This window comes from Haplochromis burtoni, unplaced genomic scaffold (assembly GCF_018398535.1).
Source record: "Haplochromis burtoni strain Fernald_Lab_line unplaced genomic scaffold, NCSU_Asbu1 Contig_78, whole genome shotgun sequence".
Taxonomy (NCBI): domain Eukaryota; kingdom Metazoa; phylum Chordata; class Actinopteri; order Cichliformes; family Cichlidae; genus Haplochromis; species Haplochromis burtoni.
Genome location: NW_024582439.1, coordinates 1,399,492 through 1,413,819, shown reverse-complemented (window position 1 = coordinate 1,413,819; position 14,328 = coordinate 1,399,492). Strand labels below are relative to the sequence as shown.

Sequence of the window (14,328 nt, the reverse complement as noted above, 5' to 3'; positions counted from 1 at the left end):
TTTAACTTATATTGTTTTAAATTGCGTGAGATAGTTTCCTGTTTATATGCCATTTAATGTGGGTGTGAAGGATTTGATATCAACAGGTGGTGACTCAAGGCCTAGCTGTATACAAATGTTGGCCAATCGTAGCCATTTATCGCCCTTACTGTGGGTAAGGGCGATAAAGTGTGACACAGTCTGACACTGGAAAAGAAGATGAAGGTGAACAAGTTTGACATTGCAAGCCAAAATCCTGGTTTTCCTTGTCCACATGTAAACACAGAACAGAGTTTCTGGGGGGAAAGCTCTATTTTCTGTGTGGATGAAAGGCCAAAACACATAGAATAAAGCCACGTGCATGCAGACAGACCGTTAGCAAAAAAATATACAGCCCAGCCTCAGGACAGATTGAAAAAGTGAAATGTGACATGGACACAAATCGCCTGTGACGGTCAACACAACCTGGAAACAAATGTCAGTTGGAAGCATGTTTACTTCCCGCAACAAAAACTGTTATGAGATGCCTCAGACGGGCGTCTTCATCAGGACAATGATGATTTCTTTTTTTCTTTTCTTTTTTTGGTGGTTTATGGTGGTTAAAAAAAACAAATCAGTAGCTGTCAAACTGTGAAGCGCCATAGGTAAAAACAATAAACATGTTCTTCTTAAGGGAAAATAAACTAGTTTGTTAGTGTTACTATGTGATTTTAATGATTCCTAAATATTCCCTCCCCTTAACCAATAAATCAACGAGTGAAGATATAAGTAATGATAGCACCTAACTTTTTAAAATAACTTAAAAAGGCAATATTATAAGGCCTACTTTTTGAGCTATTAGTGATGCGCTTGTTGTTTTTAACTTATTTACCAGCTGTCACTAAAAAAATACCTCAACTTTTCTAAAGTCTCCTAACCTAATAAAGTTTATATAACATTAAACATCACCAATAGGTGTAAATAGTTCAAATATTTACCACTTGTGACTGCTATGCAGATGTTTATGATTATTTGGTATTTGGACTTTGCATTCTTATTGCATTAGCATTTGTTGCACTTATGATATTTTAGAGCCATAATAACTGAAGTTGTTTAGTTATTGTTTACTTATTTCAAGTACCAACAAAGTGGAGCTGGGTTTAAGTGGAGGCAGTTTTAAATACAGTAAATAAAATAATAATTCTTAGTCGGGGGGACTAATGATAAATCATTTTTTTGTGTATACATCCGTGCTATACAACTGTGCTAGCTACTGTAATTAAAGTTCAGGGAAATTGGGTCTAAAGTGAAGTTGTTGGGTTTTTTTTTTTCTTTTCTAAAAGCTACAAGCAGCTGCTGGTTGGGTAAAAGAGCCACATGTTTGAGACCCCTGCTCTAAACACGTGTAGGAGTTGTTGAATCCGTTGTCAGGATGGTACTTTTGTGGATTTCCTGTTGCCCGAATAGCCTGTGTGTATCTGTCTTGTATATTTGCATTTTTCTAACTTCTCTCTGAGCGTCTGTTTAACTTAACTGCCTTAAGATGAAGTGAGGCTCATTTTCACTCTTTGGCAGAATGAACAGTGGCAGTAAATGTTCAGCTTACAGGATTCACTGACTTGTATTTCCTCTCCTCTTACAGGAATAACTCTGAGGGCTTTTTTTTTTTTTTTTTTTTTTTTTAAAACCTCTGCACCCTCCCAAAATCCAGCATCCAGAACTCCACATATAACGTCGGGACTCTCAGAAGACTAGAAAGGCCTCCTACTCTCCAAGTGCTGCAGCTCCGCCGCTAGTCACAGCCATCATCTGCAAAACAACTAAATGCATTTTGCATGAGAAGGAAGCAACGTTGCATTATCAAACAAGATTATACAGAAAATCATGTGATTCTCCAAGTGGTTCCTCAATCCATCTGCACGCCAAATCCCTGTGTGCAGCAAGCAAAACCTTTTGCTTTCACTGCCTTATATGACTTTGATGCATTTTTCTGATTATTGAGAATAATTATTGTAGCAACGTTTTATTTATGAAATAAAGCCATCACTCCGGAAACTTAAAATCGCTGTAGGCTGTATATGTTAAGAGAGCGTACACTATTTAACCTCGCAGTAGAAGTGCCAATGTTATTTACAAGCAAGCATCGCCTCATTCCTTCAAACAGCTCCGTGGTTATCCAGCAGGTATGTCACTACAGAAATCACTACAGCTACGTACTGTACATATCAAAGCTTTCCTAGGAAAATAGCAAATTATCTTTCAAAGTTGATTTTTTTTTTTTTTTGTCATGTCTACTTGAATAGCATTTTCCTTTATATCAGTGTTTCATCATTTCTCATTGATTCCCCCACTTCAAGGTTTTTAGAGACTATGTCCTGGCAAAAAAGTCAAGGAATCAAAGGTTTCTGGGCATGAAATGGATTTTATTTGCCTGTGGAGGGTTTGTTTTTTCTCCAGGGTAGATGATCAGCTGCAGCACAAGTGCCAGGTTTGTGTGACTGTGAGGCAAAGGGTTCAGACTGGCGAGCTCTCCCCTGATTTACATTCAAAGCCAAGAGAGATCTATAATCCCCCTCCACTTTCGCCCACCCTGAACACATCAGCTGTGTTGCCCCCCTCTTATCCATTCTAATGTATCCAAAAAAAATGAGTATTATTGATGTGCAGCTGTGTTTTCCTCAAAAAGGTGCAACAAAAGTGGCAAGTGCATTTGTTTTGTTTTGTTTTTTTTTAATTTGCTGGTCTCTTCTAAAATAATAAAAACCACAGTACTGAAACCTGTGTCAGCACTCATTTATGCCTCTTTAAGTATCCGTTTTTGTAATCTCCAAATATAGTTAAAATAGTGGAAATATGATTGAATAGTTGTGCTAATTTTAAATTATGTGTAACTTTGATTTTAATTTGATATTAAATTGTTAAATCTTAAAGTTTCACTTTATGGAAATATGCTAAAATCAATTAGGCTGAGCACACGGCAGAAACGGATCGATCTTTAAGCGGTAAAATCAAACTTAAGCAGGGTGAAATTATCTAAAAATGACATAATTAAAGTTAAATTAATGTTTAAATATGATGATGGGAGGCGGTTGAGGCTGTAAGCTGCAGCCCATCTATTATTTATGAAACCAAATGCTCCAAACCCTTAATTGACCTGTTAAAAGGAGAGCCCGCGGGCTAATTAAGACAGGCGTTGTGCAGTCAGAGGTAATTACTGTGAATACGCGGAAGCCCCGCCCCTCTGCGTACGTGCGGTTATTTCCCAAGATTTATAGAGAGTAAGAGCGCTCACTCCGTCTCTTATTGTGTGAGTAAATGTGCATTTGTTACTAAAGTGCACCTCAGAGTCGCATGAATGTCACCACAGTGGTTACAAAGAATATTAATTACACACAGGATTAGAAATTTATAAAAAAGTGAAAGTATTTCCAGGTGGAAGGAAACTTTTGAAACACTTAAAAATCTACAATAGAAATGTTTTTTTGTTTTTGTTTTTTGCTTGTTTATTGTTGTTTGTTTGTTTTTTAAGTATTGTCACACATGTAGTGACAGTAGAAAACATGTGGCACAATGGTGCATTATGTAATTGTTTTAGCATTCTAGCCCACTTGAGACCACACTGGGCTGTAGCCCATGAACTAACACTCCTGTTGAACAATATTGGAGTAAACGCCCGTGGCTGCTCCATCTTCAGCATCATTTGTCCAGTATATCTACCATCCCTCCTGTCCAAACCATCTCAGCCTGTCCTCTCTAAACCACTCTGCCTCACGTATTCATTTCTAATCTTGTGAACGCTACTCTTAAATTTCAGCATCTTAATTAATAATAATAATGGATTGCATTTATATAGCGCTTTTTGGGACCCCTCAAAGCGCTTTACAATACCACTATTCAGTCACTCTCACATTCACACACTGGTGAAGGCAAACTACAGTTGTAGCCACAGCTGCCCTGGGGCAGACTGACAGAAGCGAAGCTGCCATATTGCACCATTGGCCCCTCTGGCCATCACCAGTAGGCGGTAGGTGAAGTGTCTTGCCCAAGGACACAACGACCGAGACTGTCCGAGCTGGGGCTCGAACCAGCAACCTTCCGATTACAAGACGAACACCCAACTCTTGAGCCACCGAAAAACAGAAAATTTTACGTGTGGGGTGGGGGACAAAGGAGGGGCACATACCTCTTCAGCAAGTATGTGAAAAGCCCTACATGTAACCGAGTCAACAAAATATCCACAAAAACACTTTAAATCTATTTATTGTATTATTATCTCTTTTGAGAAAACAAAGATTTTTTTTTGTATAAATGAGCCCCCCCCCCCTCCCCCCAAAAGTTCCCCAAAATAAATACAGAAAAAGAACTTAAATGACTGTACTGGGGTGATTAATATAAAAGTTGTGGTGGGCAGCTGGGGGCTGTTGCTTCCCCGTGCCCCCTTGTAGGTCTCCCCCTGCTAAAAGCTTATCAAAAAGAAAAGCTTCAAGCCCAGATGATACTTTGTGTCTGTAGGTAGGTTTTCGGACATCCAGGTTATGTCTAAGACTTGGACTGAAAGCGAGTGGACTTCTTTATGTTTCTTGAAGACATTTCACCTTTCATCCAACAGACTTCTTCAATTCTAAAACCAAATGGTGGAGAGTCCCTGGTATTTAAATCCTAGTGGGAATTGTCCCTTAAGAGGGTGTCACGTGTCTCATTGAGTGTCACTGTGTATCTGCATTTCTTGGGGATTTTGTTCAGTTAATATGAATAAATAAATACTTTTTGTAATCAAATGTTCTTAATTTTAACTTCAAGACGTGAACAGACGGGCTATCTGATGGGTGTTTGCTTGTATTATATTTAAAAATCACCAATATATTCAGCACGTCGTCTGATTTCCGGCAGAGTGAGTCACCACCGCGTGTATAGACGATCTCGGTAGCGCGCTTCGCTCCGGTGCTGTAGGTGGCAGCAGAACAATGCAGCATTTCCTGTGGAGCCGCACAGTCACAACAAGAGGAGGAAGAGGAAAAACGACAGCTCTGGATCGTCGTCGACTGCCTTGCGTGACAACACAGGGAATCGCGTTCAGGCTTCGGGTAATAACATTTTTTATTTCCTCTTTGTCTGCTCGGGCGGCGCGGAACAGCGCGCGGCGGGTTTTTGGAGGTTTGTCGGTCTGTTTGCCGCCGTCTCCTCCGCTGTTTGTGAACTCAGTTAAAGGCACCAGAAACATGCCAATGGAGGCTTGCTGACCAAAATGGCTGGGCGCAGTGAAATGTGAAATATTCTTGCTAAGGTTATTCTTCCTGCACGCGACGCGACTGTCACGCGAACTCGGCGGTAAAACGCGCTTTTTAAGTGAAGAATAGTGCGCGTGTTTGTTTCTGCTGCCGTTACTTTTCTGTTTTTGCTTCTTATTATTAGCGCTACTGCGGCTCTGGGCCCTGCCGTATTTTTTCTTCGGGGTTTCTGCATCGGTTGTTTGGCCACTTGTTTGCTCTCTTGTCTGTCGGGCGCTTATTTATGAACAGGTTCACCTTCGGTTGCAAGTTTCTCCGATACTTTGTTTGTTAGGCGCGCTGCATACGCTACCTGTATATATTTTCCAAAGTGGCATGCAAATAGAGCTCCACCCCTCAGCTGTGCAGGGTGCATGCATGCCCTCGTTCTTTGGTGGGAATCAAAATATTTGACAAGTTTGCTGATTTTTGTTTTTTTTTTCCCTGCCCCCCTCTGCAGGTTGCTCCAGTTTGTCCTGCAACATGTCTGATTTACTAAGATATATCGACTATGACCACAAAGCCACCTTTCTGAAGATGCTCAACCAGCAGAGGTTGGAAGGTGAGCATTGTGATGTGGTGGTCGTGGTGGAAAACATAGAGTTCAGGGCTCACCGCTGTGTCTTGGCCGCCTGCAGCAACTATTTCAAAAAGCTCTTTAAGAAACAGAGCGACGAGGACAACTCCATCGTGGAGTTGGACTTCATCCGTTCGGATATCTTCGAGGAGGTGCTTAATTACATGTACACAGCCAGGCTGGCTGTGAGGAAGAAGGACATCAATATGATGATGTCGTCTGGTCAGATCCTGGGCATCAACTTCCTGGATAACTTGTGCACCCAGAAACGCGAGCTGACCAACATGAAAACGCGGGAAAACCAGGCTCCGGGTGACCATGGGATGAGAGCTCAGGATGCCATCCTGAAGGAGCTGGCTATGGAGGAGGTGAGGAAGAACAGCTTCTATGATCAGGGGATGGATAGCATGGGGCCCGGTGGCTCACACGTGTCTCAGCCGCACAACTATAACACCAACATGGGCAAAGAGCCGCACAGCCACACCTGGGGCTCATCGACCTCCAGCGACATGAAGCTGGAGTACCTGCTGTATGGCCACCGCGACCACGGCTCCTGCCAGAGCACGGGAGCAAAGCCCATGGACCACAACGCCAAAAAGGAGAGGCTGCTCACCGCCAACCGCCCCTACGGCTGTGAGCACTGCCCCAAAGCCTTCACCACTGCCGCCCACCTCAAAGAGCATCTGAAGATCCACTCCGGTTTCAAGCCACACCGCTGCGTGGTGTGCGGCAAGGCCTTCATCAGGGGGCCCGACCTGAAGAGGCACGAAAGGGTCCACAGCAACGAGAGGCCCTTCGCGTGCCAAATGTGCGAAAAGGCATTCAAGCACAAGTCCCACCTGAAAGACCATGAACGGCAGCACCGGGGCGAGCGTCCCTTCAACTGCGGCTCCTGCGACAAAGCCTTCATCAAAGCGTCGGATCTGAAGCGCCACTGGAACACCATGCACAGCGCCAACCCCCGCAGACAGATGTCGCTGTCTCCCGCCGCCTCCCAGCAAGGCCAGGGAGACGCCACCGACCAGAGAGACTGGAAAATGGAGACCGGGCTACACTCGCATAACTCTGGGGACTGTTGAGCCTGCAAGCACACGTGCATACACTCACACACAGACACACATACTGACACGCAGACACACTTACATACAAATAAATATGTATACAGACTGACACAACCACAAACCTGTGACAGGCTGCGTGGCCTGACATCACATGAACAGCAATCGGAGTGAGTAACAAGAGATCATAGCATGTTAATAAGACTGTGGGGCTGTATTATTATTCTAAAGAGTTATGTCAAAGCGATGTTTCCTTTCCACCTGTAAAATCATGTAAATGTTTAGTTCACACTCTACATATATTTTTCACAAAGCATTGTTGCTATGTAGACTGAGGGTTCTCATAACATTATTCTCTTTTACTTTAATGGGATATGTAACATTTAAATGTTTGTTTAACCTTTACTGGATTTTATGGAGATGAAACGAGAGAGTGTAATAGAGAAAGGGGGAGGGCGGGGAGATATTTCTGCATAACATTTGTTGCATTGAGTATATTCACGTGGATGTTTTTAATGGCTGTGTTTAGTTGTATTGATTGATATTACACTGTAAGAGTAAGAGTCACCATTTTGCATTCAGCGCAGATGATACCAAAGTCTTGGGACTCTTGATGGATCGCCTTTATTGAGGTTGTCCTGCCCAAGCAACCGGCCAACTAGATTTACTGTTATACAGTATAACTGTCATCCAGCTATCAACAGTTAATGATAGATGTCTGTATATACTGTAGCTTAGTTTGTTGCACAATTAGAGTACACAATAATGAATTATGCACATATAACATTGTCCTACTCCAACACTTTGACAATAAACACCATTTGCTGTGTTTTATTGCTTTGTCAAAGGGGTTTTTTGGAAGGTAGAAGCGAGCTGAGCACGCACCGTGGGATATGTGTCATGCAGAATAACTTTTCCTGTCATATCAAACCATGAAGGTAACGGTGCCACACCCAGATCAGCCGCGGGACACAGATCTGATCTTCTTTTTCTTCAAAGTTGAGCAACATGCAATGATTGAGTTTGGTCTGCTAAATGGCTACATGAAGCAGAGAGCTGCCTGAAACAGCAGCAGGCGTGTCCACTCGTCACAGCAGAGAAAGCACAAGTGGCTCCGATCCATTAAGTTTCCCAGTAAGCCTTGATGGCAAACCAGCAAAGAGGCGGGAGCTCCTGAAAGTTGGACTGCAGCCATCGTTAATCCACTTGTGCCTGCCCTCCTGTTAAGCCAAAATGATCTTGGGGGAAGCTTTTTGTTTTTATTTATTTTTTTAGGTTGGTGTTTTTCAATAACTTAGTTGTTCAAAAATGTTTCTCTAAATTAGACAACAGACTCACTGAGAGTGGGGGGGGGGAACACAACATGTTGCAGGTAGTTGAAGCTTAAACTTCCTTCTCCCGCACATGTAGCAGCACCTCGGAGTTTGGTTTATAAGCCTGGCCTATGCAAACAATCACATCTGTTTCCCTGCTCCCACCCGCTTTAACCAGCGCTCAAGTCCGCTGAGCCCTTTGTGTGTTTGTCCAGCTTGTTTCAGCTTTCTTGCATCTCTATACTTTAACACATGCGACGAACCTCGCACTGACCCGAGCATCATGTGAGCGAAAAGCCAATTTGCACACGGCATGAAGCCAGCGAGCGCACCCAACATGGCTGTCCTTTAATCTTGAAGGGGAAAAAAAAATACAAACATAAGTGCACCTCTCTCATACTCTGCATGCAACACTAGATGGTGCCCTGTTCATAGTGATTGACCTGTTGCTGCCCAGCTTGACCTGCTCTCTCTTTGACTGTCCGGAGCGAAAGATATAGTTATCAGTATAAAAGTTACTCGGTTTCTAATGGATGCTGAGCTCACGGGTAGGGAGGAGAAGAGGGGAGGGAAAAAAAGAGCACATATGGTTCCTGTGTGTTGAAAATGTATGCGTTCTCACACCTCAGTGTTTTCCATATATTTACATACATCTGACTCCAGTGGTTGGAGCGAGGCCAGTTGCAGCATCGGGGCCTTACAGTCTCCTTTCTGTTTGCAGTGACGGGCAGATGGAGAAGCTCAGTTCTCATTTATGACAGTTTGACCGCACACTTTAAGGAAAGGGGGGAACATCATCAGCGCTGATCCCGTTTGATGTCTGTATCTCACATTGATCTATTTTAAACTGTCAACAGGTTTGATCGCCTGTAGTTTGGGGTGAAGCCGTTTTTGTGGGAAAACTGACGTCAGTGTCTAATGGAAAAGGCGAGCCTTGCCTCACTGATGTCAGTAGATGCCCGAGATCTGTTTTCTGCATTTCCTGGCCCTGCTGGACTGTACTGTGTGTGTGTGTGGGGTTGTGGGAGTGTGCATTAAAGCCAGTGAATGATGCAGGATATGGGTTTGTATCACATTGTTAGGCTCAATGAGGCTGGGTGTGTGCGTCTTTGTGTCGTGACTGCCTGCACGTCAGTATCTTTGAAGAAGGTTGAAATGTAATGTGTATGTGAATTGGTGTGTGTGTGTGTGTGTGTGTGTGTGTGTGCGCGCGCCTAGGGATTGGTGTGATGAGAGCTTTTTGTGTGCTTTTTAAAGTAGCGCATTTATATGTGCGTGCACGCACGTACACGTGTGCATGCATGTGTGATGACTGAGCGAGGAGGGGCTGGTGGATAGCGTGCATCCGTGTGTGTGTGTGTGTGTCCGCTTGCATTGAGTGTTTTTGTGCGCTACATGCATCTATAATGAGCTCTCTGTGTGCAAACACACATTCTTGTGTGAGTGACAGGCAACGAGTAAATGTGTATTCATGCATGCGTGCGCACCCATTCGTGCCTGTATTAGGATTATGCGTTTGTGTGTCAGTGCTTATATGTTCTTCCGTATGCATGAGCTTGCCTGTGCGTGCGTGCGTGCAGAAGCACACATCAACACTATTTAGGGAATTCTTGCTTCAGCAGTATGAATTCCATAATGCGCCGCGTCACATGAATGTGTATTTGAATGTGGCATACATTAGTAGTGTGGGGGGCTGTGCGTTCAGATTCATGTCTGCAGAAGTTTATGCGGCTTTCTCTGCGTGCATACTCTCTCTTCAGCTTTGGTTTATGTGTGTGTGTGTGTGTGTGTGGGCGCGAGTGCATGTGTACAACAGTGTGTGTTGGCATGTATGTGTATATGTGTACAATGAACACCCGGTTTCCATTACCCAGGCCGGCGTGGTTCCCTCAGCCAGACCACAAACCTCCTGTCTCCACTGTGGCTCCACCCAGCGCTGCCACAGGCTTCCCAGAAAAGAACAGTGTCTAATTAAAAAACTTTAATTACATTCATCTCATCTCTCTCGCACTCACATACACACACGCTTGGGGAGAATAAAATAACTGTATATAAACAATTCCTTGTGATAGATGAGAATGAAAGGCCAAGCCAGCAGGTTTTTTTGTTTTGTTTTGGGTTTTTTTGTTTTATTTCCTCCTAGGCGGAGAACGGCTTTTAATCAGAGTTGCTGACATGCACGAGCCATATAGTCTCCTACGATGTTGTCCTCCACTTGAGCACCATCTGGAATTTCTTCAGCTCTAAAAGGACTTTTTTTGATCGTGCTGTGTGTCGCTCTGTCCTCTGCTGTCTTTTCACGAGTAGTTTTATGCTCCCGATATGATCTCTGAGGCATCTTAAATGTTGAAGAAGAAAAGTATAAATCACTGAACAACTGTGCATCTCCAGTTTATGTACTGTATAAACACACTCGGGCTATTAAACTGATTTGTGGGATGGCACTTAGAGTGACACGACTGTAAAATAACGCTCGATTAACGGCTCGTCTTCAGAGTGAATGTCACATTAATGCAAGGAGGATCTCTGAGGAATTTTCCTGGGGCGGTTCACTCATCACCTTGAACGCATGGGCCTCCCTATCTGACCTGCTTCCCCTCCCGTTCCCATCAGACTGCATAGATGTAGGTTTATTAACTGTGACCCTGTGTGTCCACAGACAATGTATGTCTTTGTTGATCAGGATGGCGAGAGTCGGACCGGTTGAGGTAGGTTATCGGGCCATCTACAGAGGACTGAGAGAGTCGGCTGGATCGCGGCAATCTGCCTGCGGGACTCATTGTTCAGGCCCAGACCAGATGTTCCAGCTGAGAGATTACCATCATATCACTCCTCAGTGGGGAGTCCAGCCGCACTCTCCACGTCCTACGTCACTGTCTCCCCTTCCTCTCTCATCCCTTATCTTTTCCACCTGCTCTGTTTTCTCTACATCCGCAACATTTTCTCCCTTCTTACTTATCTCTGTCCTACTCTTTCCCTTCTTTTCTCCTGTTTCTGCTCCTCCCTTACTCCCTGCTTCCATCGTGTATCCTCTCCTTCCTTATTTCCTCATCTCCCCTTCCTTACATCCTCCTTTTCTTTATTCTTCACCACTACTACTTCTTCTTCTTCTTCTTCTCCAACTCCAACTCCAACTCCTGATGCACCTGTTTTCCCTCCATCCTTTTCTTTTAATCATTTTTCTTTCCTCCTTACCTTCATTTTACTCTCCCGTCTTCCTCAGTGATAACAACCGAGGGACTCACTTTGGTCAAACACAGTTCACGCTGTTCTCTTCTTCCCCTCCTTCCACCTCTTGTTATCAGTCTCCGCCATGAAGTCTCGCTTTAATGAAATTCCCCTGCTGATCACTCTGACGGATCTGAAGGCAGTGTTTGTTGGGAGACCACATCTGGGGAGTAGCTGAGGGCATGAAAAGGAAAAGCAACTGTAATCTGGTTCTAAAAAATGTTATCTGGAGTCTGTCCTAATGTGGAATCGTTTAGGAGAAGATTTGATTAAAGTAACTTGTAGATTTGGTGAAATGTAACACATTTGATCAAAGAATCCACGAGTTTTAACAATTGCCAAACCGGAAATGCAGTTTTCCCTGGTCAATCCGAAAATGTGTACAGTAAATCCTCTGCTGTGGGAAAAGCTCCAGTTTTGGCTTTGGGAGTTTTAAGATTAGGCTTAGCACTTGTCTTTGTGTTAAAGCTTACAGTTAGAGCTGATCCGTCGTCCACTCTGTGCATTTATGCCTCTGCTGAAACGTGCGTCTGACCTCACTGTGTTGGTGTGGTTAGAGTGGTGGAAAGCGTGTAGAGCAAGTCAATAAAAGATTAGGTGGTGGTGGATGAAGGCATAAAATTCAGGACTTTCACCCACCAGACTGGGGTTTGTGTTACATGTGAACCTGGATTTACTGGACTTAATGTTTTCAGTAAAAACACAGTTGAGGTTTAAGCACGAATAAAAACTTTGTTAGGGTAAGGCACCAAAACTACTTGCTCATCTTTAGGTTAAGGACATTTACATTAAAATAAACCCTTTTTGTTATATTGACCCTGTATTTATATATATATATAATAAAAAAACCCACTACTGACTGGTCTTTTTTGACAGCAGGCCCTAAAAAAAGTTTTGCCCATGTGCATCCTACCCCCTCATTTCAAGCTGTTAAGCTGTGACATCACAAAGCGTGATTGTTGCTGGCCTAACATTGATCATGATGTCGTAAGAACAAAACCCACATGGCATTATCAGATCATTCACTACCCCATGTTATAAGCTCTTGAGAATATTTCTGTTTGCAGATGGCCACCCTCTCTCAGCCTGGTCTTGTCTGAGGTTTTTTCTTCCCCACAAAGTGCTTGCTCACAGGGGACACTTGGGTTCCTAACTACAATGGTGTAATGCCATTATATGACATGTATATAATAGATTTATATGCACGACGTGATGAATTATACGAATTGCATTTCACTTAAAGAATTGTCGAAAGAGTCTGATCCTTTTCCAATCAGCTATCCAGACATCAAGGTAAAGACAGCCTACTTTGTCTTCAGCCTTCACCTCCCAGATTATGGCTTCATCACAAGTGGCACTGTGGCTTCTTCCCGAGAAGAAAAGGTCACCAATCTCTAAAGGGGAGGTCACCCTGTATATTACTTCAGGCTGTGAAGTCGGTACTGATCGTCTCTATTTGGGATTCAGCAGCATGTCTTGCTGTTTTCAAGAGCTGTGTCAGCCTAGACAGCCTCAACAATATTATTATAAAGACCTGTCAAAACAGGGAAGGAGGTGAAAGAAACATTTCATTCAATGACTCCACTGAGAGCAGCAGCTATGGGAAAACAGCAGCGCATGTCAATTGGATTGAAGTCTGGATCCTTAATGGTTTTTTTCACCAGATGTTAAAATACCAATTATAAGCTGTTGTTTCCTGGGCTGCTGTTAAAGGGTATTGCTTTGATCTTGTTCCACCTGGACTCTTTGTCCTGTATGTGTCCGAGTGTGGAGGGCAGCATTGATGTAGGTCTGCATAAAAAGTGGGCCTTGTCTTTTCTTCAGCCAGACACCAGCACTGCAAGAGCTTCACTTCTGGGAAATTTCATATAAAAACATGTTTTACAGATAGATTTTTAATCTGCAGTTTGACGTAAGAAAAGATAAGAACCATGTTATTAACAAGTTTTCAGCAGTGTTGTCAGTGTTGGAGTAGGGAGGATGAAGGATCTTTGATATTTCTTGAGCACACTTCCATGCTTGACATAGTGTCACATAATCTGAAAAATCCTCTAGTTACCATCTGCTCAACTGTACAGGTGCAAAAACTGAACAAACATGATCCCCATTTTGCTCGGAAAAAAGGTAAGTAAACACACCAGTTTACAGAAAACTCAAGTCATTTTCATCGGTTTTACTTTTCTTTATACTTTTCTGAAACCAGTGTAAGAAGCACATACAGTAAATGCATAGATGTAGACATAAAAAGAATAAGTAGACAGTTTTTGTTGTAAAAAATAAGAAATTAGCATGCATTTGCCACTTCATGCTACCACTGAACAGCAATGTTCAGTAATTCCAGTATTTATTCTTTATTAAGAATCAACAGCTCACTGAAATACTTGTTCATTAGCTGCTAATGAATCAATATTATTATGTGTAAGTAATTATGACTGTGTGTGATTCTGCAGGGGGACACCTAAGATTAGATGTCCAGTGGGTGTGGAGTGTGAACAAAGAAACTAGTCATTTAGCTTTATGAGCTCCAGTAGATTTTTCTTTGTGTGCGTGCTGTGATCAGCTGACCTGCTCTGCTGCTCTGATATATGCACTGCTCTCTGTGTTCAGCAAGATATAAGCAAATGTTTCACAAATTGCAGATTACGGATGATTTCCAAACCCCCCAGACACTAATAAAGTAGTAAAAAGGTAGAATATTTTTCAGTGAATCCAATCAGCATCATTCACTTAAACATGAATTGATTTCTGCTACCCTTGATTTAACGTAACACTTACCATGAACACTAGCCTGCTCTGCACCAGCCCAGCACAGTGCATTACTGTAACCTTGACCACAGTTCTCACTAAATTGTATGAAATCGCCTGGTGTTTTCATGCAACCTTGGAATAGCACAAAATTATTATAAATCTACCATAATTTGTTCTGC

General features: G+C 43.0%; 2 protein-coding genes across 26 annotated transcripts in view; both read left to right on the top strand.

The window, feature by feature from the left end:
- The window catches only part of epb41l3b (erythrocyte membrane protein band 4.1-like 3b), a 55,258-nt gene extending 52,523 nt beyond the window's left edge, over positions 1-2,735 (top strand). For all 25 annotated transcript variants that reach the window (XM_042222028.1, XM_042222022.1, XM_042222023.1 and 22 more), the window contains one exon: positions 1,601-2,735. Coding sequence is in view for 1 of the 25 variants with exons in the window: in XM_042222025.1 (XP_042077959.1) it covers positions 1,601-1,606 (6 nt within the window). In the remaining 24 variants the exon portion in view is untranslated. The remainder of the gene's footprint in view (positions 1-1,600) is intronic.
- Positions 2,736-4,912: 2,177 nt separating this feature from the next.
- LOC102298314 (zinc finger and BTB domain-containing protein 14) lies at positions 4,913-8,213 on the top strand. Its single transcript, XM_005924600.3, has 2 exons — positions 4,913-5,042; positions 5,686-8,213. Exon 2 carries the CDS (start codon positions 5,709-5,711, stop codon positions 6,879-6,881), a length of 1,173 nt encoding a protein of 390 aa, XP_005924662.1. The 5' UTR covers positions 4,913-5,042; positions 5,686-5,708; the 3' UTR covers positions 6,882-8,213.
- Positions 8,214-14,328: the final 6,115 nt, after the last annotated feature.

What these genes read in the sequence shown, in the direction of transcription:
- LOC102298314 (XM_005924600.3), top strand. Translation starts at nt 5,709, where the DNA reads ATGTCTGATTTACTAAGATATATCGACTATGACCACAAAGCCACCTTT.